At 35.8% G+C, this 27,389-nt stretch overlaps 1 protein-coding gene across 1 annotated transcript in view; it reads right to left on the bottom strand.

Annotated features, from left to right (window-relative positions):
• Positions 1-1,324: 1,324 nt before the first annotated feature.
• The window catches only part of COL21A1 (collagen type XXI alpha 1 chain), a 72,991-nt gene continuing 46,926 nt past the window's right edge, over positions 1,325-27,389 (bottom strand). The window contains exons 17-29 of the mRNA XM_018077814.2: positions 22,253-22,297; positions 21,852-21,905; positions 17,380-17,433; positions 16,026-16,079; positions 15,475-15,546; positions 11,942-11,977; positions 11,403-11,447; positions 9,336-9,368; positions 5,675-5,821; positions 5,523-5,577; positions 5,030-5,230; positions 3,495-3,572; positions 1,325-2,766 (exon numbers count right to left, since the gene is read on the bottom strand). Coding sequence (XP_017933303.1) covers positions 2,579-2,766; positions 3,495-3,572; positions 5,030-5,230; positions 5,523-5,577; positions 5,675-5,821; positions 9,336-9,368; positions 11,403-11,447; positions 11,942-11,977; positions 15,475-15,546; positions 16,026-16,079; positions 17,380-17,433; positions 21,852-21,905; positions 22,253-22,297 — 1,062 coding nt within the window. The 3' untranslated portion in view covers positions 1,325-2,578. The remainder of the gene's footprint in view (positions 2,767-3,494; positions 3,573-5,029; positions 5,231-5,522; positions 5,578-5,674; positions 5,822-9,335; positions 9,369-11,402; positions 11,448-11,941; positions 11,978-15,474; positions 15,547-16,025; positions 16,080-17,379; positions 17,434-21,851; positions 21,906-22,252; positions 22,298-27,389) is intronic.

The raw sequence follows: 27,389 nt of genomic DNA, 5'->3' as shown, positions 1-27,389 counted from the left end.
ACTAAAGGGGTGACAATAGCACTACTTTTAATATGGAAGCTTGATATATGTGTTAATTTCATCAAATGAAATCGTACCCAAAGTTACCAATCAAACTGGCTGAAAATCAAGAGGTTTTTCTACAAGTAAGGAATTCTGTTTTTCTGTTTGTATTCACTGCAGTCAGAGGTCCTCCTGACTTTCTCTTTTTGTTTCTGGTTATGCTTCCTCTCAGACTCACCATTCCCACCATCATACATCTTACTGAAAAATGTGTGTTAAATGTGGATTTAAATTAGCATGCAGTGTGGAGAGCTCAGAAAGGTTCTACAAGTATGCTGGGATCCTGATTCCTTCCTGACTGTTATTGGTACTTTAGCTGAACAGCCGGTGTCCACCGAGACTCCTCCCAATCCCCCCCAGAGGGAGAAGGAGGAGGGAACGGGGGGGGGGAAGAAAAAAAACTTGCAAAATTGAGGCTGCTAAGAAAGGCAGTTTTATATTTACGCAGAGAAGAAAAAAAAAACTATAACCACTATACACACAGGGAAAACTAAAAATAAAGACTACTTCCCCATGAAAGGTGTTTTCCTCCTCTGAAAACAGCCATCTATCCCATGCAACCATCCCAGAGAAGAGAGGGAGTTGTTTCCTTCCCATCTCTTTATATCTGAGCTGACATAACATGGAGTACCTTACTGGTAAAATATACATCAGGTGACCTATCCTAGTCCCATTTCCCTCCCAGGGAGGGTTACAAACCCACTACACTGACCTAGCAATGTGTCACTTTCATTTCTCAAAAAATAAACAGTGTGAGATTGAAAACAACAAATTAAGAGGTTTCTAGGTTATTTTTTCCACAAATTCAATCAATGGTTGCACACAGGTGCAGTCTTATATTGTGTACTGAGAATCACTTGTCTGGGGAGAAAACTTCATGCACAGCCTAATTTCTGAGGTCCATATCAGTTGCTTTCACGAATCCTTTTGGAGGATTTTAGACTAGATTTTATGAGATGCTAATGATCACACTCCAGTATAACCAGGGCTGTGGTTTGGCTAAGCTACTCACTGCAATCACCCTTCCACAGGCCACAGCTCTGGGCAGGCTGCAGCTACCAGGCACAGTGCAGTTGGTTGCTCTGGCACCACAGGCATCAGGAGCCCAGCAGAAAGGTGCTGCTCCAAGAGAAAATGCTTTCTCCAGAGAAAATGGAAAGACGCTGGAGAGCAAAAGCACAGCTGCCAGGTGGAACCACCCCTCCATGTATTACAGACATCACTCTGCTCTGCAACACAGGAGAAAGGCAACTCTTGCAATTGCTCATCAAACTATCACCAGTTTTTTACAAAATTTTATTTTACCTTGAATGTCAAGCATATTACCACTCTCTGATAGTAGGACAACAGAAAAACAATCCATTAGAGAAGTCACTTATGAAGCATCAGTTAAGTTCAATACAAGATTCTGCCTTAATTTAAGAAACGGATTTTAAATTGTCATAGGAACTGTGGCTTTGCTCTTTATGTAAAAGCAAGCAATACAACTCATTAGCAAAGCTTACAACGAAAATTACACACAGCTTGTTTAAAATGAAAAAGGAAACAGCATAACAAACATTGCAGCTGGTCAGCCACCAGCTAGACCTTTCTCCTTGTAAACCTGCTTCTTCAATTTGGCAATGCAGTCCTTGAGGAGAAACAGCAAAGGGTATATAACTTAATATTCCATTACACGGAACTGTTACATCGGGGTTGTGCAAACATTTTTTAATCTTTAATTTTGTCAAATCACAGCTACTGTATCATAGCCAGCTGTATCAGTCTTTCGTTCTTTTTTTATTTTTAATGCTATTTTCATGTAAGTTGAATCACCCACACGGAACCTTTAAATCTTTAAATCTTTAGACAGTACCATCTTCAATAAAACCTTGACCCTTGAACAAGTAGTTCTACCCTTGCATTTCACCTCAGTTTCAAGCACAGTTGCATGGCAAAATAGGTGATATTTCTTCCATGATTATTCAGATATTTATCTTAATTTATAAGAATCTGATATAGGCTTTCGCTCACAGAACATCTGGAGCCATGACATATGAAACGTACACAAGCCAGTGAAATTCACACACATATGAAGTCAAAGCCAGCCACATTCTTTCAAAATCAAATACTGTGTATGCTGGCTGCATGTGAAAAATTTCACAGTAACTTATACCTGACCAATGCCATTTAAGACCTAATCCTGCTCCCAGTGGTGTTTCCAGCAATTTTGCAAAGGACTTCAGTGGTAAAAGGAGAATTATAGGACACTTAAATACTAAATATCAAATATTATAGTTAATTCCTATAAAAACTCTTTCAAAACAGATGATATTCAACCAGTGCAAGGTATAAAAAAAGTCATTGGGGTTTTGGAGTTTCTTGTCTAAAGGAATGTATAACCTTTGGGTTCGTTATTTATAATGTTTATAATATTTATAATGTCAGAGGTACTTTTGTTCCTGCTTATTGGATTATTGCTGGTCACCTTCCTGAGATTTGAAAGACCATAAAAGACAAGCACCATACCTATTCTTCTAAATTATCATATCACAAATTAATAATTTGGTCCTTTTCTAAATGGATCTCTCCCCACAATTACACTAAAACATAGTGATGGATCACAAATTCCAGGGGGTCCAACCGGTCCAGGTATTCCCGGAGTACCACGATCTCCATCTTTACCAGGCTGCCCACGCTCTCCAGGACGTCCTTCCTTACTCATACCTGGCGGACCTTCAGGACCTTAATAACACACATGCAATAAACAAATACATGACTACTGAAATAAAAACAAGAGCAAGAACAGATCCACCCCTCCACACACACCCCTGCTCTTTGGTGAAGTATGCAGATAAAGAAAACATTTCCTGAAAAAGACATTCCTTGTCACAAACTGCTTATATGTTTATATACACAACATGATACCTTACTAAGGTTTTTTTAAAAGCACATGGAAAACACTTTAAATAAAAATAACTTTTACAGGAAAATATAAAAATCTGCTTTAGCACACTGTTATACTTTACATAATCTGGAACCACCATCACATGAATCAGTCCCCCTATTTCTATTTGTTACTCTGGATTTGGATCAGGCCCTAATATTTGTTCCAAACACCCAACTCTGCATTTTTTATACATACATTAATATTAGGAAGAATATATTCCCTCACTAAGCAATGCTCACATGTCACATAATCATATCAGGGCTCAGTTTTTAGATAATGGCTGATTTCAGGATCCATCTATCAAATGTCTCAGGTACCAATCTCTACAAGACATCTTATATTAAATTATGTATTATATGACAATTTATAAGGGCATGTAAGAGACAGTCATTATCCCTAAAACATATGTGGCAATTAAGATATGTACAAACTACTTCAGTTTTTCCCAAATCCCACAAACACTTATTTGGAAATAATAAATTATTAGCATGCACTGAATCTGCACAGCTAAACCATCCCTCACCTGGAGGTCCTGGGGGGCCTTGGATCCCAGGAACCCCAATTCCTTGATTGCCTTTTGCACCGTTTTTCCCTGGCAGTCCTGTGAATTAGCAAACACAGGTATATCTTTGCACACTACTTTCATCCAATGAACTAGGAAGTCAGCATTTGATAATATTTATTGAATAAAATACCTAATATTTCAAAAGCAAATAATAGGATGTAAAACAAGCATTTTCTTGTAACCCACACAGTGCAACTGAGTTCTAAATTATCCTAATTTCTACTCGATTTAGAGCTGATATAGCACTTGTTAAGCAGACAGTCATTATGAGCTGAGGGAATAGATGATAGGCAATTAAAAAAATTTGCTGTCATTGCTTTCCAACCGGCAAAGACTTTAAGAAGTTGTATGACAGAAGTGTAAGTTATTCACCAGAGTCGGTGTGGAATACAGAATATATAGACAATCTTCTACAACATACAGCAGAATTAAATCTCCACCAAAGAAATACTGAGAGTGTAAAAATATGAGCTCTCTTACACTTACAACCCAGTGAATTCAGTTTCTTCATAGAGACATATACACATTTTTCCAACTCTTATGGAATAGCCAGACCTGTTAGTGAATGCTTCAGAGGAAAACTGTACATTCTCCTATTGGAGAGGAAATTATAAAAGCACTACAGGCAAATCTTTATTACATCCCAAATGAATTTGATGTTCTAGGTCACAGGTAATGTCAAAAAGAAAGTAAATATTTACCAACCATTTGTCTGCTTACCCTTGGCACATTACTAGTTAGCTGTATTTTATACAGCTTTCCTGATTATTTTGATCCTACCAGTTACCAAATTATGGACATCACCCAGTCTCTTTCTCTAGTTCCAGACTACATATGCATACTTAATATAAAGTCTGCAAATACATCAAAGAAATCAGTTGGAATGTTTGGACAGCTGAGTTACCTGAATGTATAAACCTTAGCTTGCTTAAAAAGAATCCAGAATGTTTAAGAAAAGCATAAAGAAAGGAGTAAAAATCCTTTTGAGATAAAAAGAACAAAAGGACAAAAACTCAGGAAATCAGGGGGAGTCTAAAAGTTGTCACATGCCAAAAATCAGTGCAGCTAGTAAGCAGCCAATGAATAAATACTGTTCCTTAAAATAGCAAAACCAAACAAGTTTGGAAGAAATGAAACTAGAAAACATGGAAATGCATTGAAATCCATGTCTAAGCATATCTGATCTAAAAAAATAATCTAAACACAGCTAGAAACATTTACATGAGACTAAGAACTCTCTAAAAAGATCAGAACAGTTTGACTACAGTAGAACTGAACACTAGCTACCTTGTTGAGTTCTTGTATTTTCTCTTCTTCTGTCATGCGTTCTTCGAAAGCAGTGAAAACATCCACTCTGCACCATGTTCACAATTACACTCTGTCATAGAAGCCCAGCCATTCTCTTACTCCACCCTGCATTAACCCCACTCAAAACCAGAAGGAGAAAACCAAGTCACAAAGGCCATTTACACCATGACATATGCACACAGTACCTCTTGTCCCACGAGCCCCAGGGCGACCTGGGATACCCATCAGCCCTGGAATGCCATCATTCCCTGGTAAACCAGGAAACCCTCTTGGTCCTTCAGGGCCTCTTGGACCTGGTGGTCCTGGAAGTCCTGGGGGAGCACTTTGAGACTGACAATGGTTACAGCTTTGTAGTCTTCTACTCTGCAGGATGGCAGGCAACTGGGCTGAGAGAATTCAAACAAAAAATTGCTTAGAGTGTTGAAACAATAAAAGTAGTGCCCCTAACCACAAATACAAAATCAGTTTCATCTCTTTAGAGAACAAGATACCTTTAGGCAATAAGATGGTAAAGTATGGAACCTGTGGTGTGGAAATGTATCCACACCTGCAAGAAAACAAGTGATAAATTGGCAATTCGGAACTTGTTTTCAAGAAGGAGACTTTACAATTATCAGGAAACTTCTTTAGCACTTCAAACAAGGAAAAAAAAAACAGTAAAGAGGCTTTCAAACTTACTTCTCAGTACATCTGAACACACCTGTCGAATAAATTCTTCTGAAAATTCTCGTGCCTGAATTGAACAGAGAACGGTTAAAACAAGAGAGATCATGAATTTCTTTGTGGTTTTTAAGGTACTCAAAATTACAGGTTTGAGGTCCTGTACATACAGGTTTTCCATCTGATCCAGGTGGTCCTGGGGGTCCTCGATCTCCTGGCTGACCTCTGAGACCAGGAGGTCCAACCAAACCCTGGACACCAGATTCTCCTTTTTGTCCACTGATGCCTTGAATGCCTGGATCTCCTTTCTCACCTTTCTGGAATGAAAAATCCATGAAAAGCCAATCGTATCTTCAGCGATCATCTGGAAGCTAGGCAGCATCACAAAAACATATTCTGAGAAAATCTTTATTGATGACCTTCATAAAATTAATATAAGTTGTCACTAAATATTAACTTGATATTGATGAGACGTATTGAAGTTTTGAGATTCTTTGGTAACTGTTTCAGATACAATTACCCAATATAGCTAGAAACAAATTACCTTTTTTAACTTTAAAGAACCATTTAATTTACAAATTACTATTTAAAAATTAGTATTCATTATTAACATATGGAAGAAAAGGCATTATTCTCTTTTTCATGAGAATTAGAATTTTTTTCACAGTATGTTAAGTTCCTTAGAAGGCTGGAAAAATTAGAGATGAAATTCTGGCATCACTGAAGTTCTTGGAAACTTACTGTAATTATCAAGCCTTTGACCCCTATGTCTGTAGTATATAAGACAAAGGAAAAAATAGTTTGATTTGAGTTAGCAATTCTTCTGGTTTTTTTTTTCAGTTGACTGGTAATAACTATAGTCCATTTGCTTCACTGGAAAAGGTTAAAATAATACTGGAAAATAGTTTGATATATCTTCATCAAAGCAATGGTTCTTCTATGTATGGAAACCTACTGCAACAGTTCAAGTGGAACCCTTTCCCCACTCTGGAGCCAACAAAACATCAGTACAATGTAATTTGGTATATGCCCAAGATTAAAGTCAGTATACTACATTTGCTCTCTGATGAGTTTTTTCCTTCCATTTCTGCACAGCTTCTGCATGATATTATCAGTTGCCTCAAAATTTTCTTTCACTCTTTACAACTATTTTAGATAGAATTGTGGGAACAGGACTATTATATATGACAAAACTTACTGAAACATATAATAGAAGTTTAAGAAATTATGAAATACTCATGCACACAGTCTTCATAGACTTACACTGAATTTGAAATTATGGTATTTATATTTTGTTTAATTTTCTCTATTACTCATCAAAATTCTTCAGAATAAATCAGAAAAATTCAAAGCTTCCTGGCTTGGTCTAAATTAGTAACAATCCAGAATTCTCCACAAGAATTACTGCAGGGTAGCAAGCTTCAAATTCAGTACTGGATTATCTAGTTTTATGCAGAGACCTAGGCACTAAAATCAGATAGGCAGTACAGGTATCAGTCAGGTGCCTAAAAGTACTGCTGGAAAGATGACCTGAACAGCAGTCCATACCTTCAAAAGCTATACACTAATTCAGAAGTTTTTCCAAAGTTGTAATAACATTTTATTGTTTTGATATTGTCATCTTGAATGTTGTAGTAACAGATAATTGATCCTCTTATTACATCATGTAGATTTGTACTTGTTCATTTCTTACATAATTACAAATTACATAATTACAAAGGTGGTTTTTCTCCTTTAACATGGTCAGCAAGGCTCAGAGATAAACACATGGAGCATATGTAGCTGCCTGTGGCTATACTAGAATACTGAGATCTGAAAACCATTCTGTTCTTATAGGTAGGAGTTGTTTGGGTTTGGTTCGGGTTTTTTGTTTTGCTTTGTTTTTAATTACTTTTACAGCTATGGATGAAGTTTACATAAACGACATCTGACTTGCAAATGGATCTATTTGAACTAAATGAGTTAGAAAGCATTAAGAAACAGTGAATATTGGGAAAATGGCATCTACTGTAGAAAAACACTAGAGGCATGAAGCCAGTATAAAAATACCAGGACAAAATGTTGGAAGCATCAGCAGAAACTGCCTGAAGAACTTGCCAAAAAGTAAATGAAACTGCAGAGGGAAAATTTTCTGCAGTATATCTTGGTCTTTTAATGGTCAACCACATCCCATGTGTGGCCTTGTTTGTTGACCCTTGCTACTGGAAAAGAAAATTTAAAAAAGGAGAAGAGTTCAATAAGTGCTGAGAATTACAGGCTGAAGAAACTTTTTATTGAGGAGTCAGAGTCTAACAAAAAACATATTTTATGAAAATAGAAAATCAACTAATTCTATAGGTTTAATAAATAAACACAACATCATTATAGCTTAACATATAGTAAGAAAAATATTAAAATGAGTTTTCTGTAGAAATATATTATTGCCATGATTTAAAATATTTAAAGAAGTTAGTTCAATAGTATACAGTTTTGACAATGATTTAGCAAAACAATTATAAGTCAAACTGTAATTTAAGTATTTCATAGAATCACAGCAGCATGTGAAACAGTTTACATGTTAAAATGCATACAATTATTTAATTATCAGAACTGGGCTTCCACCTAATGTATCCAGCTATTGATATGCAACAATGCTTTAATTAAAAGACTTGAACAAAGAAATCTCTAAATAAATTTGTACTCTGATTTCACTAAACAATGAAATAAATAAAAAATAACCAACAAAATCAACGTTTTAAATACCAATTTTTTAAAAAAATGCAACACAAAGATTAAAAAGTTTGGCCATAAATATATATACATTAGCCAAACACAAGGGAAAAAAAAAAAGAAAAGATGGGACTTCTAAAAATATCCTGGAGAGTAACAAATGCAGCTTCTGACAAACCCCCTGCCATAGGCAGGAACACCTTCCACTAGACCAGGTTGCTCAGAGTTGTATGCAGCCTCGTTGTGGACACTCTCCCCTATGCCCCTCAAGTTTCAGGCTGAGCTGAGTTATTCTTGTATAGACTTAGTAGTAGAGAGAAAAAAATCTACCCTGCATTTTCTGAGTCAGTCTCAAAAAACAGAAACCTCTGAAAAAAATACTTGTAAAGGCTTTGCTAGACTCCTTTCCATTGGCTTTGAAATAAAGGCACACAAAGAAATCTCACTGGTGACAGTTAAAACACAGAAGACAAAGAGCTCATCTGTGGAAATCCTTACTACAGACTTTTACAGAAGCTGAAAGTACAGTATATCAGCAGAGCTCAAAAGGAATTAGGTAAACTCAACACTGTCATTGAATACAATGGTCTTGATCTCTAACTTATGTGCTCCAAACTTTCTGACTCCCCAAAAAAAGGGAAGGGGTACAAGAAGGATCTTCTTTGTGTGTCCTGTTCCTTATTTCTATATTGTGCCTTTCAATTATTGGTTACTGCTGAATAATATCATAATACTATTCTGTATTTTTATGAATGTATTTTTATTTTGCAGTGATCATAGAATCTCTAGATTCTTTTTCCTTTAAGTATTTCCTTTCCTGAACCACTTTTTCTCATTGTTTTTATTGGTTAGTTTGTTGGCTTTTTAATTCCCTTAAAATACATACTTGGCTTTAGTTATTTTTAAAAATATTTCATTTAACGAAATATATATTTCACTACATCTCTTTTTAACTAATATTTCTTTCTCTTCTCGATATTTCTCAATTAATTTCTCTTCTGTTGCTTACAGACATCTGAGAACAGAAGTAAGACTATAAACACACATTTTACAGATCATATAATTTGTGGAAACAAATGGATAATTTTGTAATATTATATTTGTCATTACAAAAATATTTACCTCTCCTCGTTCTCCATTCAGTCCTTCTACTCCCTTTAAGAAATAACATGAAAAAGAATTTAAAAAGCAGGCTGAACCAAATTACTTGGCATCCTTTGTTTTCAATAATTAATCACAAATGGCAACTTTTAAAGATTCTGTGATTGCTATTGTACAAAAAAACCCCTTGCATATAATGATGAAAAATTTATACCATGGTGAATGAACAATTCATTAATGCCTTTAATATCATATACAAAGAGGATAAGTTGCGAATATATCATACATATTAAAAACAAACATAACATAGAGACAAAATCTTATTCACTTTAGAAAAGACAAAAGAAATAAAATTTTGTGTTCTAGTAACAGAAAACTGATTCTACCTGTTTAATACTGTCTTACTATGCATAAATTAATTTTAGAGCCTTTTAAATAGAAACTCAGTGGTAAGCCAGATTTTGCATGGTAGCAAAGGATTTTGGAGTCCCTTCTACCAGGTGCTTCAATAATGTTACTGACCATTAAGTTCCATGGCAAGTTGGCAGTTCACTTTTCTGATACACTCTTATGTGCAAGGGAATCTGTATTGTATCTTTAAGAAGTCTTGGAGTCTTGAGAAACCTTAGAAAGACCTAGTGTTGTATACCAGAAGATTTTTTTGGTTGCCAACCAAATCAGAAAAGCATGGGAAACAATTTTAGACTCAGTCTGCATTATTTTTTCAGCTTTCTCCAAAAAAAGAAAGCAAGCACCAGCAATTCAAGTTGCATCATTCTATGGGAAAAATAATGTTTCCTTTCACTATCACTTTGTTTTGCCTCATGATTAAAAAAATAAATAGATGAAAAAATTGTATATCGTTTACAAAAGGAAAACCCAGAATGTTTAATTTGTAAAATGCTAGAGTAGGACACTACATTTGTTTAAAATCAAAGACTGGTCTTTTAGTTTAAACTGCTTCTTTTAAAAAAATCTGCTCAGCTTTAATGTTGAACTACTGTTAACCTTCAAATGCCTGAGAGAGTTAACTAACATACAGTCTAGATCTCCTGCCCATACTCCACAGGAATCAGCTCCTTCTGGCTAGACAGGCAGCTGTATCGATGTCGTAATTCTGAAAAAAGCAGCTGTGGCTTCCTTCCAAGTCTAGTTTTAAATATGTACCTCTAACAAATACTTCTCTGTTTAGACACGACAGAGTATGCAGTTAACAAGTATTTATAAATACTAATAGTTATTTTCTGTGGTACAACAAGATAGCCAACTATGACACAATCAGAATACACTGGCCCAGAGTTAAAGAGAAACAACTGCATATCACTGATTTGCAGCTGAAACAGGAAACATCTGTAATTTATGAGCCCAGAAGATGTCAATAACTCCCAGTAATGTCTAGAAGATAATGAACTGTATGAAAATGTAGCATGGTACATGCAAAATCTTAACATCGCATGTATTATTCTTACAACCTTTACATAAAAGCCACTTTGTGCTGTTATCTGCATTTTATATTATTTATAGCTATTTTATAAAACTATTATATAATTAAGGATTTAATACAATAATAAAAAAATGCACTTATGGTCTGTTTCTCAAGATATAATATCCCAGAAGCACAGAAACATGTAGCCTGGAAGTGATTTCCTTGGGTTCAAGTTCCTTTGCAGAACAGACGCAACTTGATCAACCCAACACACTGCCCAGACAGGTTTTGCCAAAATGTCTGTGAGCAGCCTGATCCAGTGTTTGACCACCCTCAAAGCAAAAGGCTTTTCCTCTAAAGCAAGCTGGGATTTTCTGCGTTCCAATTCATGTGCATTTCTTCTCATCCTTCTAGCATGCACAGCTGAGAAAAATGTGGCTCCATCTTCTCTACATGTGTTGTATTTGTTATTTTAAAGACATTAAGATTGTTTAAGAGGTAATTTATATAACTATGTAATCATGTGGTACATAAATATATTTCATGTGATGCAAAGACCTATCCATGTTGATGGAAGTAGTGTTAAGAAACAAATATGAATTGTGGTCTCAAACTAGGATCTCTATGATTTTCTTGAACTAGGATCCCTCTTTTAACAGTACCTGTAAGCCTGGATTTCCTTGTCTTCCTTTCTCTCCTTTCAGTCCCTTAAGAAAAGAAGCACATTTTCTTAAAATATACATTTATCTGGTACATGTAATTAAACTATGAAAAATAACACAAAGAGTTAAACCCTAAAACGTCATCCTAACCAGGACTAATCAGTCTGAAAAGTTACTCTTCAAGAGATCAAAGCAGAAACTGTGCAAAAGAATACAATTTCTACTCTGAACATAGAGGAACCAAGTCAGGATCTGAGCAGTGATATCATACTTTTTCTTGTAGGTATTACCATGATTTCAGATAACAAGAAAGAAAATTCCACTTATTACAGTACAGTAGGTAGGCCTGCTCAGGCCCTAGAAATGCAGCTGGAAATTCATACTGGGTATACTGGGCTGATTTTCATGAAGGAGAGTTACTGCTGCTATTCAAGCAAACTTTCTATGGAGCTTAATCTTATAAAAGTGCCTGAATTAACACCTAAAACTTGTATTGATAGCATTGCCAGATGATTTCACTAGGAACAAAGTTGATATACCTGGATACCGCTGTCACCTTGGTTTCCTTTGTCCCCCTGTGAAATATCAGAAGAAAAGTCTCCATTTCAACATGATTCATCTCAAAGACATGTAGTCTGTGTTTAAATTTAACACATAATTACAAGAGAAGCATCTAATAGCTTTTATTTATACTGAATCAAAACAAGTCACTTTATCCCCATGTACACAAAAACTGAGAAAACTCCAGAAAGCTATACTAAAAAAGGAATTTGTCATGGAAAGAACTATCAAAAAGAAAAGTGGATACTCCCATACCAAATAAAAAACTAAAAAATATGACATAATGAGGTGGAAAATCCAGCAGGATTTTATCCACTCCGTGCATGGGAGTGGAGAGGATGTAAGCAGGGAAGGAGGCAGTGTTTCTCATGGGTTAAATTTCAGCTGAATGCTAACCTCAAGTATGCTTGCCTTCACCCACATAGACTAGAGTATAAATAATTTCTGTAACACTTACTATAAACACACTGCATGCAGAAGTTATACATGACAATACAAAGAAAAAGTATTTTTTGAATGGCAAACCTCCTATATTTAAATTTAATCAAAATATTTAAGGACTAAGTTCTACTTCCACCCACTCCTTTTGACTTGAAATGTTTATAGTAAATAATTGGGGGGGAATTGACAATCAGATAGTGTAAATTGTACTTAAAAGTTAGTTATCTAGGTTTATCAATATGACCAAACACCATCTAATTGACACCGGAGAGAAACAGTCAGTGCTTGAAAATTATTCATTCCAATTAACAATAGAGGTATAAAACACGTACTCTCAAAATGTGCCTTTCTCTCTTCATTGATTGAAAAGGAAACTTAAAGTTACAGGAGATGGCTCTTACTCTAATTCTGACCTCTTAAACCCTTGTGACTCTGTTCAAACAGACATGAATCAAAACATTGGGCCAAGAACATAGTAGCTCAGGAAACAAAGACAGATCTTTGGGGGGTGTGCAAAACTGCACTTAGTAAAGAAAAGAATTAGAATGGAGATTTTTGGCTTAGTTTTGTCAGTTTTCTTGTAAGAGCCAAACATTTGTGCGTTTGGTTGTTTTCTGGGAAAAAAAACCAATTTAGTTAAATGCTAAACAGTAGCAAAGAGGACATTCCACCATGGCTAGTATTTTCCTGATCAAAAATCCCAGAACATAAGACATTCATGCCAGTTGTATTCGATTGTATTGTACTTGAATGTCAAATATTTGGTTGGTTTCAAGTTTTAAAATAATCTACAGCTGAAAGGCTTCACGTTTACTGTCAGATGCCCAAACCACACTTTTCTTCCTGAATAATTCAAAAGTCTGTCATACTTAAGACATGCAACTCCAGTCAACTTGCATCTTCATATAAAATGAATGACTTTTGCAAAAGCTTCATCAGTTAAAATTTAGAGAAGTTTCATAATTTTAACAAAATCACCTTTCATAAAATCTGCATTATTGTCTTGGTACACGTACCTTACAAAACCCTTAGATATTGAAAGTGAATATATAGTGATAATGAAACTAATAAACTATTGTTATGACACTGACTCCAGTCACTCTTCCACTGGTCTTTTTGTGCTCTGCAAATCCCTGTTTCGAAACTGGTCAGAAGACTAACTTTTCTACGTCTTCTCTTGGAAAAATGTAACTCAGGTTCCATTATCTCATTTATGTCAGATAACCTCACCTAAATTTGGATCTCTCTCTAGCTTCCACTGACTAGGGACTTGCTTCAGATATCTAAACATAGGTATTTAAGATGTTCTGTGCAGTGCAAGGCACCTCCATATATGTGTCTACTGACATGCAAAGTACTCTAGTATACCTAAGACATTTATACATGGCTGGCATATACAATACCGGACATAAAGGAAATCTGTGCTCTTCTGGAGCAGAAGCTGAAGTCTAATGGAATACTTCCGTATGGGATTTCATAAAACTTTAATTATAACACCACTCTCCTATCTTACTGCCTCTTTATCCTTAAACTTTTCTTTCCCTATGGAAATGAAGTGCCTGATTCAACTCTATTTCTGTAATGCTGTATTGGGTCTGGCTGAGACAGAGTTCATTTTCCCCATAGCAGCTGTGTGGGGCACTGGTGGCTAGAAAGGCGTTGATAACACACCAGTGTTTCGGCTGCTGCTGAGCAGAGCTCCCACAGCATCAAGGCTGTCTCTCCAAACCCCGCTCCTCACCAGTAATCTTGGGATGGGCAAGATCTTGAGAGGAGACACAAATGCAGGCTAGGTGGAGAATGGATTGAGAGCAGCCCTGTAGAGAAGGACTTGTGGGTGTTGGTGGACGAGAAGCTTGACATGACCTGTCAATGCGCACTTCCAGCACAGAAAGCCAATTGTATCCTAGGCTGCATCGAAACAGTGTGGTCAGCAGGTCAAGGGAGGTGATTCTCCCCCTTTACTCCACACTCATGAGACCCCACCTGCATCCAGTTCCAGGGCCCCCAACATAAGAAGGATGTGGACCTCCTGGATCTAATCCAACAGAGGGCCATGAAGATGATCAGAGGGCTGAAGAAGAACCTCTCCCATGAAGACAGACAGAGAGTTGGGGTTGTTCAGCCTGGAGAAGACTCTGGGGAGACCTTAGAGCAGCCTTACAGTACCTAAAGGGGTCCTCCAAGAAAGCTGGGGAGGGGCTTTTCATAAGGGTCTGTAGTGATAGGACAAAGGGGAATGGCTTTAAACTGATAGAAGGCAGGTTTAGATTAGATATTAGGAAGAAACTCTTTACTGTGAGGGTGTTGAGGCACTGGAACAGGTTGACCAGAGAAGCTGTGGATGCCCCTTCCCTACAAGTATTCAAGGTCAGGTTGGATGGGGCTTTGAGCCACTTGGTCTAGTGGATGGAAGGTGTCCCTGCCCACTACAGGAGGGCTGGAACTACATTGTCTTTGAGGTTCCTTTCAATCCAGCCATTCTGTGATTTATGACATAGCCAGGGCAGCTGACCCAAACTGACCAAAGGGATATTCCATACCATATCATGTCTGCTCAGCAACAAAAGCTAAGGGAAATGGGAAAGGGAAGACATTAATTATTATGACATTTGTTTTCCAGAGAAACCTCTATGTGTACTGAAGCCCTGCTTCCCTGGAACTGGTTGGACATCACACGCCAATGGGAAGTAGAGAATAAATACTTTGTTTTACTTTGCTTCCAAACATGGCCTTCCTTTTGCTTTATTAAACTGCCTTTATCTTTACCCATGAGTTTTTTCCCATCTTACTTTCTCAAGACCCTGTACTGATGAAGAGGGGAGTGACAGAGCAGCTTGGTGGGCACTTGACATCCAGCCAAGGTCAACCCACCACAAATGCCTTTATATCAAGGCTTCATCCTTCAGAAGAAAATTTTCATGATGTACATATTGTTGCTTTAAATGTGTCCTATTCTCTAATAGTAATGATGTGTTTAGAGAAAGGATTTTGTTTAATAATGATTACTTATAAGAAAAGCACTTCCAATAAAAGATGCAATTAATGTAAAACTGGAAAAAATACTTACCTTTATGCCTGGGGTACCAGGAATGCCTGGGTAGCCTGGTTCACCTGGAGCACCTGGTACTCCTAGTTCTCCCTGAGTAATACAATAGCTCTGTTAGTGATATTCTGTGTGCAAAAACATATATTGCACGTTTTCTCAAGGCCACATGATACACTCTGGCTATGATATTTCGAAATTTTTTAACTGAAGATAATTGAAATGTCTGGAAAATTTGTGAAGGGATTTTGAATACAGAGAAACCACAAAAGAGGTTCCTAATTCTTAACCTCAGTTTTCCACTATCTATTTTTATTAATTGTATTTTAATACAGTTGATGTTTCAATATTACACAAAAAATACTATCTGAAGTAATGGCAATGTCTGCAGCTTTGAACTTAATGAGCACCTGAGTTACACTGGCTAAAATCTAGCATAAAATTAGTAAGAATAAGTAATCAAATGGATTTGATGCAATTTGATGTTAACTACTGTTTTACTGTGAAACAAACTGCCTTGTAAAATAGTACATAAATCCCTTCTTTAACTAGAGTACTTCCAGAATCATATTTACCTTGGCTCCTGACGATCCTGGTTTCCCCTGAATTCCCGGTTCGCCTTTATCACCCTATATAACAATTATGTAAGAGTGTGGCTGATATCATTATGCTTTGTCACATGTGCTATGAGCAGCAAACATAAACACACACTGTTGAGAAACTGACTTTTAAAAACAGGCACAGGTAGCGACTGAAAGGCTAAAGTTGATTTCCCTTATGGGAAGCCTGAAGGTGTAACTTTCTTTCAGGAAAGATAAGATACTGACGACAAAACATGATCCGCCAGCCTCTGCTCACCAGTCCTGTCCCTACCTGCCTCATTTCCCTTGCCCAATCACTCCATATTTGTGCATACTGACCTCACATTTCCATCATCTTATTTCATAAAACCCTGAGAATCCTAGGATCAGTCCAAGTCAAAATATTTATTTATGTTTTCACTTTTATTGTAGCCTATGGAATTAGGCATATATTCAGCTTGAGGATTTTCATTAAAATCTAATAATTATTGACTACTTCATAATGCCCTTCAGTAAGAATGAGCTTATTAAGAATGATTCTCTAAGAACCAGTTTATACTGTGAATGAGATAAATACACAGAAAAAAGGCATTTTTCACCAAAAAAAATAAAGCTACTTAATTTTTAGTCATTTCATAGGTATTCAATCTTCTAGACAATAGCAAACATTGACCACTTAAAAAAATGCTACCTCCAGTATACAATTTTAAATAAATGCACATGTACTTCTGGATATAAAATAACGTATGGATGGAAATGGATCTAAATGTAAATACATCATTTGGGAAATGGATTCTGTATTCCTAAATATTCTCTAGGACACACAATTCAGTGCTTATTGACCAAAACTCATCTTGGAATAAATTAAAAGGTTACACTAAGCAATCTGAATTTATAGTATCTATTTTAACTTCTGAGAGCATGGGTCAAATTAGTCCTTGCTGTTGCTGCAGTACAATCAATAAAGTTAAATCTGAAATAAATTTGGCTCCTTGGGTGGAAAAAACAGCACTAACATTATTTAACTCAATTAAAATATAAGTAAATGTAACATGGGAAGAAAGTTCAGATATATACTGAGAATTATCTGATTCCCAGCATTGCAGAACATTTTCCAGGTCTGCAAAGCTGAAACAGTCTCATGACCATTCCTGCAATTGTTCCAAACATCATGGGATGACAGGCACCATTCACTGAGTTATATTAACCTCTCCTGAGACTGAAGTACCATAGAAAGTAATACAGGAAAATCATACAGCTACTCACCAATATTCAGTACACCAAAAAAGTTAGCTGCAAAATCTATAAAGCAGTCATTTATCCAAGTCACATTAACACAAACACTTACCTTAGGCCCAGGAGCTCCAGGTAGACCAAGTGAGCCTTCTGGTCCCATCAAACCCTATTTATTTATGAAAAAGGCAGAGACATCTCTGTACTAAACTAGAGGAATAATGGCTTCAGTATAGTATTTATAGTATCATTATTCTACTTCCATAATGAAATAAACAGGAAATACAATGTCTTTCATCATATTACTACACAGGTTATAGTTCTGATACAGTACAATAAATTATTTAGAACCCAATAGCTTCTGCCATTTCATATCATGACACTTCAGCACATGTACAAAGTCAGAGCATCACTAAAACATTCCCTTGGACTCCTCAAATGGAATCATGTTGACAAAGGCATGCTTAGCTGTCTTTGTTCCATACATAAAATAAGAGCTAAGGGATGTCAAATCATCAAAGGGTTGGTGTTCTTAATTTCTGTTTAAAGCTAGTCTCAAGATGCATGCATCAATAAAAACCAATATATTATCATTGTTTTATTTGTACTTGCATAAATACTCTGAAAGACAATATACTATAAGTGTACTTTAGACACAGCATAAAATAAAAGTACAGTAATACAGAAAGTCAAACAATTAAATAAGGCCTGGAAATCTAACTTGTCAGAGATTAAATTTTATCAATTAGTCCAAGTGATAATATTTGCAAAACTCATTGTTACTAATGTTATTTAATCTTTGTTTTCATATAAATCAAATAACCACCTTCCATTTAGTATTAAATGCTAGGAACAATTCACTCCCACGATGTTATCTCAGACCTCTTTCAAAGGTTACATGGAATTAAAACCATGTAATTTGTTAACACAGATTACAACTCAGCATTGCAAAAAAAAAAAAAAGAAAAAATTCTTTATTTGCTAAAACTGAAAGGGTGTGTGCAAATAGAAGAGAAAATTCAGAATATCTGGAACAAGAAGTAACTCTCTGTAGCCAGGGTTTTCAGGATTTCATCAGTTTTCTGGCATTTCACCTCTGCTTTACTATTAATCACACATTAATACAGGTTAACCACTGATTAATTCAGGTTTCTTTGCTGATGTATGGTAAGAAAGTTCTGGTCACCAAAATTTTCCATCAATAAATACAGCAACTTACTCTTTAGGCCAGAGACACATGTCTGTGAATACAAATAAACTGTATCAAGCACAAGACTAAAACTTGAGTAACTTTGCTGCCAGTGTTCCTCAGTCTTAAGACTTTTCCCACTCAGTCAATTGCACATGAAAAATCTAATAAACTTCAATTTTTCTAAATTAACACAATATCATACATTGAATAATTTCCAACACTTTCCTGAACTTTCCTGATGCTTGTTCTTACTTATACAGAAAATCAGTCTTCTTATCAAAGGTGATGCAGCTAGTCTAGTGTAATCTATTATCTGGTAAAGAGAAGTTTACTGTATCCTACCCCATTTCTTTCATAATTTGGAATAGAATTACAAATTCTTCTCCAGATGGATTAAAGTTTCTGAGGACTGCTTACACTCATAACCTAAGAGATTGTGTATTCCCATAAACTATTTGCTGATGGACTGCATTTAGCACCAACTTTGTTAAAACAAGACTAACAAAATATTCATTTGGTTTTGTAACCTAACCTTGATTATATTAATGCTGTCTTAATTCACTTGCACAGGAGGTTTGCTTCTTCAGTTTTTCTCTTTTTATTTGCATAGAAAAATAAGTTTTTATTAATTTTCATTTCAGTGTAAGGTTTAATTCAGTTTGGCTCTTTGAAATCAAATTTTATATTATCTATTGACCTCCTTACTTCTGAAATACAGCCCTCTTCATTGTGTGATCTTTTTTGCATTCCTTGAGGACTACCTTCCTTTTCCAAAAACCACTGTGAAATTACAATTTTCTCCTCCTCAGATTTCTGTTCTGTTCTCATTACTAACACATTAATCAGTAGGGAAAAGGAAGCACAAGTTTGGGGAGGTATTGTGGGAAGGGATAAAAAATGTGACTGGGGGTTTCTGGCTCCTTTCACATTGCCACCTCAGAGTAGCCCCGTGTTTCAACTCATGTAACACACCGAGAATCTACCACTAGATCACTTCTAGCTGACTCCCACACCAGTCCTTGGACTACAGAAGCAGCATATGTTCATCAAAAATGTCCCCCGTTCATTTTATCTTATATAAAGTGGAAATACTAAATGTAAAGAATAGCTTTTTTTTATTAATGAATCAGCTATGTGTATATATCCACACTGACATGCAAACATATACTAGAAAAGGCAAATAAGAAAATATATTTAGTATAACCAAAGGTCAAGCATACATCTGCAGGAAAGGTAGAAATAAAACCCAGTTGTCCTGGTTTCCTTTCTTGCTCTTTCATTACAAGGTCATATTTAACTTCCTTAATTAAAAAAAAATATGAAGACAACTACATGAAATCAGCATGCTGCAAGAAGAAAACTCAGATGCAATATGAGAAAAGCTTGAGAACATAATCTGGAAACTATTAAAAGAGAAGAGCATGTCCTGAATAAAAATGAAGAACAATTCAAGGACATAAAATGTATAATTGCTCCCCTATTTTCCAGAGCTGACACTATTTATATTGCAGTAAATTAATAAATTGCTGGTGTTGGCAATGTAATAGGGATAGTTATTTCTGAAGAAGAACTTGTTACTGAATAATTTTCCCAAGGTATTAATAGACCATCTACAAGCTTTCCATCTGTTTTTTCTGGAACAAACATATTCAATGTGACTAATACAAGGAAAATCCCACTATCTTTTCTGGTTGAAATTCCCTAATGCCGTGTAACATATTCAAATACTCCATGCATCAATTTCCTATTTAATTTATCAGGTGATAAAAAATACATTAAATGACTTAACAGGAAACAGGAATAAATTATTTTCAAGTATATCAAGAACCAAATGTTATTTATCTAAATAAAATTTGAAGAAAATACGGTAGGTGAATTAAATAAATATGTACACTTTGCAATCCCACATGGTTTTATTACAGCTGATGATATAGCCTTCCCTCTAGCATTTTGTTCAACTTTGTTCAGAATAAATGGAGAAAAAATTTCCATCAATAGACAATAAAAATATTTTCACTGAACTGCTTTGTTGGCTTCCTGAGAAACTGAAGTTTCTTCTATTTGGATTGGGCACGGACAAGCCCATACATGCACAGCATATAATGAATCTCAAGATAAGGCAGTAAGTAAAAAAATCAAATGATCGTTCAATTATTGTCAAATATTACAACACTTATATATGCCATTCAGCTGCAAACCAAGAAGTGCTACCTATTTCTTCCCTTGACAAGTGATACTAATTCTGTAGACTGAACACAACTGCGTAAAATCTCCTTTACTACCATATGGCTCAATACTCTAAGAAAAACCGCAAATTTTTAGAAGGTTAAAGCCTTTCAGTCATGGTGTGGTCCCTTGTCCATACAGATAATAGCATCAGTCGTAATTCTCTACAGTATTTATTATAGCAGTAATAGTTTATACTGAGCTGCTTGAGGTTTAATATAGGCTGAAACGTAGGTTCTTTAACTAGTTAAAAAGTTGTAGTAAACAGCATATTTATTATGCTAAACTATGTATCTCTCAGGAAACTCAGAAGCATTTTAGTCAGGAAAGAAGATAAAATGTCTCCAGCACAAAAGGCAAACTGCAAAAAGACATGTTAACAGTGAGGATGATTAGTAATGGAACTAAATAAACATGGTTTCCTCAATAGAAGAGATAATTAGTTTTTAAAGGCAGCATATGGTCAACCAATGATGAAATTCCTATTAATTTAGGAAAGACTTGTAACTAGTTTTAAGCAGGTGTCCCTTTTGCTTTTAAAACGTCCATTTTTGAAGTCTATATATACTTTCACCAACTTTCAGAACAATTATTTTGCTACTGTGATTTCTAAAGGACTATAAAGAACACAGAAATCACCCTACACAGACAGTAACAAAAACGTGGTAACCCGGACTGTCCAAGAAAAAATGAACTATTTTCAATTTCCCTCATTGAAAACAAAAATTTTTCTTTAAGCAGTTTGGGAATTCAGTGATCTCAGCTATTTTCATAGTCTGTCAAAAGAGCACTATCACAAAAGCATCCTGAAATTCATCTTCAGAAATCCATTGCACACTATGACAATATTTAAGTCAGAATTAACTTTCAAAATAAATTTACTTCAGTACTTTCAAAGTCAATTCAAATCTAATTAATTCAGAGGCTAAATTCAGACTAATCTATTGCTGTATTTATCAAATGTGCAGTCAAGAAATCATAAATTTTAAATAAAAATGGGTATATAATACTTGTGGAGAAATTCAGAGATTAGACTTAGTCTGATTATATTTTCCAACTTGAAAATGCAAGGTTTTTCCTGTATTTTCCATTGCTTGTTTGTTTATGACAAATAGAGAACGACAACACCAGAATTATTTGTCCATAATAACAAATTTTTGCAAACTTACAGTATCTCCTGGTGACCCTTTTGCTCCTGGTTGACCTGGTGGTCCAATTTCACCCTGTTTTTTATAGCAAGAGAAGAATTCTGTAATTAAAGTATGCACATTTAACAAATTTTTTAGATATTCTTTAATTATGCAGGTTTAGTAAGCTAAGATTATTTCTCAAAGTATTATAAAATTAGTTTTGTTACTTCTGAAATATTCATTCCTTCTGAAATAGCTGAAATAAAACCTAATGATTTTTGAACATGCCACAAAGAATTTGGAGCATATCTCCATTCTTTTGTATTTGATGTCATAAATCCTCACTATGAAAACTCTCCTCTGAGCACAGACTGAACCCTTATTTTGGAATGGATGTATATATATGTGCAGGTTTTAACTGTGTTATGAACAATTAATACCTTTTGTCCTTTGAGTCCTTGATTTCCAGGGATACCAGGAATTCCCTGAGGAAAAAAAGAAACCTTTTAAATATATGGAATAGTTTCAGCAGAAAATATATGTCCTCATAAATTTAGCATTTGCCATATAATTTCGGTTCCAAACATGGGCAGAAATAGACAATTAAAAAAAAAAACAAACACAAAAACCCCCCCAAAACCACTAAAAAACCAACCCACATACAAAAAACCAACCACCAAAAAAACACGTGAGAGAAAACAGCTTCAGCTGGAAACATGCAAACTATATTATCTGGGGTAAAAGCGAAACACTAATATTCCATTGCTCCCCATTGCTTTCGTTCCAGGAGTCCATGTCTGCCACTGGGCAGGTTCACATGCTCCTGCTTGCCCAAAAACCTGGCCTGACACAGGGAAAGAAACCACTTTACATTATCCATAAGATTTCCCATCAACGCTGCCTCCGTACAATCTTAAACATCCACTGGTCAGATTATGTGACCAATACATCCATTCTAGAACAAGCAGCAGTCACAAGTATTGAGGCCATGTTACTGAGAACACAGCTGCGTTGGGCAGGGCACCTCTCAAGGATAAAGGACCACCGCCTCCCTAAGATCCTGCTCTATGGTGAACTTGTCACCGGCTGCCGCACGAGAGGAGCCCTGAAGAGAAGATACAAGGACTCCCTGAAACAACATCTCAGCCTTGGCCATACTGATCACCATAACTGCTCTACTCTGGCCTCCAATGGGGAGGCCTGGAGACACAACCATCTACAACGCTGCTGATTGCTTTTGAGACGCACCAGGATCACTCTCGGACGGAGAAAAGACAACGCAAAAAGCACGTGTCTTGAAAGGAACACACCATCTCGGGTCTTTCCTGCTGTGCCTTTTGCAATCAGATATGTCTGTCTCGTATTGGCCTCATAAGCCACCAGCGTGCCTGTAACAAATGTGGATAGAGCCTTCCTAAATCTTCGTTCACGAAGCCTAGCCATGAATGAAAGAAGATTTCCCACATAAGTTAAAGCAAAAGTCCTGGTCAATAGAACCATCCACATGACAAATCATATTTGATGTGATACAGTGACTGTAAAGAGATAGCTATAGTTGTATTTGAGATACACCAGCTTCCACCTCCATAAATACTTGAAGATCTCTGCCATTCCCTCAGCATCACTGCTTATCCAGCCCTATAGCATATCTCACATTTTTCTTACAGTGAGCATTTAATTGAACATAATTCAGCATTAAAACAAAACTCTGTGTATGCTTCAAACTGTAGTATATATTCAGTTAGTCTATTTTTTCTCTCAGGTAAACAATTAAAATTTGTCGGACAAACACTGTTCTTACTGGTACCATCATTAATCTGCAGCAAGAATTTGCTTTAAAGACTTTGCATTTTAATCTAACATTGAAAAGAATATGCTGCAGTGAAGACAAGAGGACTGTTCTAAACCCACCAAAACAAATGCATTTTATGGGAAAAAAATAACATGAAAGTAACAACTGATAGCTTCCTTATGGATTACATCTGTGCAAAAGATAGTTCCATTCTTTTGCAGCTTACACCCACTTCTAGTTAATAATGACCCCACCAAGCAGAAACAGGTCATTGGTCAATGGCACATGAGTTAACAATGACAACTTCAGCCTTTTACAGGTCATCAAAATTCCAATGTACCTAACATTTAAAAAAGACATCAAATAATGCAATAAAAAGAATTTGAAAACAATGCCTCATTCTGAGACTTCTACTCACATTATGTAACATAACTTTTCTTATTTAACTTTTGTCCAAAACTCTCCTATAGATCTTTTGCACAAATAGAGAGATAGGAAATAGGGCTTATTTGTCACTACATTTAGGAACTTCCAGACTCGCCCATGAGTTCTCAGTATAGCTATTTAATATAACATTTAATTAATTATTTATTTCTGTAGCTGTAAAATATAAAACCAAATTATGATATCTGTACCTGTAATACAAAACAGAATTTCATATATGCTGAAAAAAACCACCTACTAGGCAGCAACCTTCTCACCCTGAAAGGATGTACCAAAACTTTCCATGGTTACATCTCTATGCAATTTGGAGGGCTGAGAGAAGAGAGTTCCACATACTTATCCAACACGGCAAACGACTTACCACTACATAAGCATGCCTAGAAGAAGAAACACAATGTCCTGTTGAGCTGTGTTGATCTTTCTTGGTTAAAATAAATTGCTGGTACAAGACATTTAACTTTATATTAGTGACAAAGATAAAACTCCAAGAACAATAATTGTAAAATTAAGTCATATTTCCTTTCTTTTTCCCTCTTCTTCCCCTTCTGATTGAGTCTGCACTACTGAAGTATACAGAACTTAGGCTCTTATTTCAGTGAGAGCTGGTCTGGACCCTTAAAATTCTCTTATGGTTCATTGACATTCACTCAGCTAAGAATGAATCTATCGCTTATGCTGATGTGATTCCCACAGTACATGCGGTGGAGATTTTCGGTTACTCTCCACATGTCAGTTGGCACAAAAAGAGGAGAATGAAGTGGCCGATTTGGTCATAAAAAATGATATTTCCCAAAAGAATTATTTTTCTATATAGCTTCCATGGATCAGTAATTATAAAGACTAATTTCTATAGGATCAGCTCCCGAATGCCTAAAAAATTAAATTTGGTTCCTTCTCATGATCTATCTCAATCTATTACTTTCTTTTACATGGATAATCTCTGGTTATGCCCATTAGAATTATTTGCACTTTCTCAGAAGACAAGGTTAAAAAGTAGTTTAGATATCATGAGTTTCTTCCCTAACTTCCAGGTCAAAAGCCAAATCAAGCTTTGGAAACATATCTTGTTCCTAAACAGAGATTTCATATGCAGTACAAATCCCCAGAATCTGTGCATTTTTTCAGTCCACCATGAGTAATGAGGCACTTTTTTTGTTATGTTTAATAGGGTGACAGAACTAACTAGTTAGAACACTAACTAAACTGCCAAAGAAACCTTACTTTAATTATGAAAAAAAGTATGTTTATTTTAAAGCATACTGCAAAGCAACCACTTTGACTCCATTTGCAAGATAAAAATGTCTTTTTTTTATTGAAGAGTATATTGCAACTAAAATTATTACAAACGCATGTGTTTAATCAAAACTTAATATGAAGCACATTCATCATGCAATTTTTCTGCCACTAAGGGAAAAACAATGTTTGGAACTGTTACAAATGGGAAAGCTGCCACTCACTGGGAGTAACAGAATCAATGCTATGGAATAATTCATGATTCACTGGCCTACAGAAAAAAAAAGTGCCTTTGGGGATGTCCTTTGCAAAGCTATCAAGCAACATTTTGTTCATATGAAATAAGAAAAGGGGTTGTAATTCTAAATTTTCTTTTCCTTGTCTTTCCAGAAAACACATGTTAAATGGTTTGTACTTATCATATATGCAGTTATAATACCAAGAAAATGTAGCATTACATTTCTAGCCAGAATAGCTAAAAAATCAAAGCATCTACTGTGCTGTAGTGATTTCTGTCTTTATATGAGTCGCATTATCTTTATACTTCCAAATCAAGAAATCTGCTCCCCTTTTACATCCAACTTCATGTAACACATTCAGTGCTTTTTCACATTTAAAAATTAAGTTAATCATAAGCACTGCCTTAGTTCTTTCAGCACCATGAATCCAACTTTGTCAGTTACCTTTAATTCATCCAAACGCCTTCCTCCTTTATCTGAAATTTTCCCTTAAATGGGAAGTCTTCCCTTACACCACAAAAGCCTGTAATATTATTCATTATGTTCACCCTAATCAGCAAGTGCTATAATCACATGAAATTTAAAGTCAGCAAGAGATCTAATTCCTTGGTTTAAAATCATATCTATTCTAGAGATTCTCAGCTGCAGTTTTATCACACACTGCTGAGTTTGTGCCTAAAAACTAATGTGATCGTGTATTAGTCTGGCAGCTAACCAAGATTTTTTATTTATTAAGACACTGTTGTCCTTACCCTTTATTCAGCCTCCTTTGCTTGTTTAATCATTTGTCTTCCACCCTGACTCACTCCTGTGTACCCAGAAAGAAGCCTGTCAGCTTTCTAAGCTCTGGTTACAGACCTGGGGAGGCTTTGCAGGGTACCCCCAGGACCTAAAGTAACATTTGAATGCCATGCAGATAATTGAAATCATCTCTGGTGTCATTGAAGGTGCTGTGGGACAGCATATCTACCCTTTGAAAAGATGCCACTGCTCTAAAAACTGTGTCATGCAGGTCAGATACTGCAGTTGCCCTCATACAATTCCAAGGGCTCTTGGTGCCAATCCCTAGGAAACCAAGCCCCACACACCTTTATGTCTACTTGTCTGTCTCAAACTTCATGGCAGAATGAAGCTCATCTTGGTATAAAACTCAATCCATGGATGCAGTCTTTCTCAGCTGCACAGTCTTCCTCAGCTGAAGTCTCCCACAACACTAGGACTTCAGAACACCCAAAAGTATGAATTTGTTTCTATTGTGATGATGAGCTTCAATTATGACACTTATAAAATTCTGTATAAATATTCTATTTTATCCCAGCTTTAGCAATTTAAATAAATCTTCCATTCTTTTATAACATCTGGCAGACAGAATGGATTTAACTGTAAGAGGAACATGGTTTCATAATCCCTGGAAAAATTTTCTTGTAGCTTTCTTTAATCATGAAGTGTCTATTTTTGTTTTGGATTATATCAAAGAGATGGATTATCTTCCATGCAGCCCCACAAAAAATCCATTAAGGAAATTGCCTGAGACTTTATATGCGGGTCAACGAGGTGTAAGCATTTTTACTTAAGAAACAAGCTACGTTTCTCAAAATACTCCCCACCTTTTTCTAGCTAGTATCATGGATTATTTGTATCCCCATCATGTTTACCTTTATGCTTGCAAACAGCAGAAAAACCACATGCAAAAACTTTTTCCAGAACAAAACAAAACCTATTTTACTCCTAATATTAGTATGTATTAGCTTATTCTATTCTTCATTTTCTGCTACTGTCTTTAATATTCCCCACCTCTTCAGTGCCTCATAGGACAGTATGGCCTACTATGCAAAGTAGGAGCTTCTAGGCTACAGGTAATATATCCAC

This window comes from Manacus vitellinus, unplaced genomic scaffold (genome assembly GCF_001715985.3).
Source record: "Manacus vitellinus isolate BGI_N305 unplaced genomic scaffold, ASM171598v3 scaffold_4_pilon, whole genome shotgun sequence".
Taxonomy (NCBI): domain Eukaryota; kingdom Metazoa; phylum Chordata; class Aves; order Passeriformes; family Pipridae; genus Manacus; species Manacus vitellinus.
This window is presented reverse-complemented; position numbering and strand designations above follow the sequence as displayed.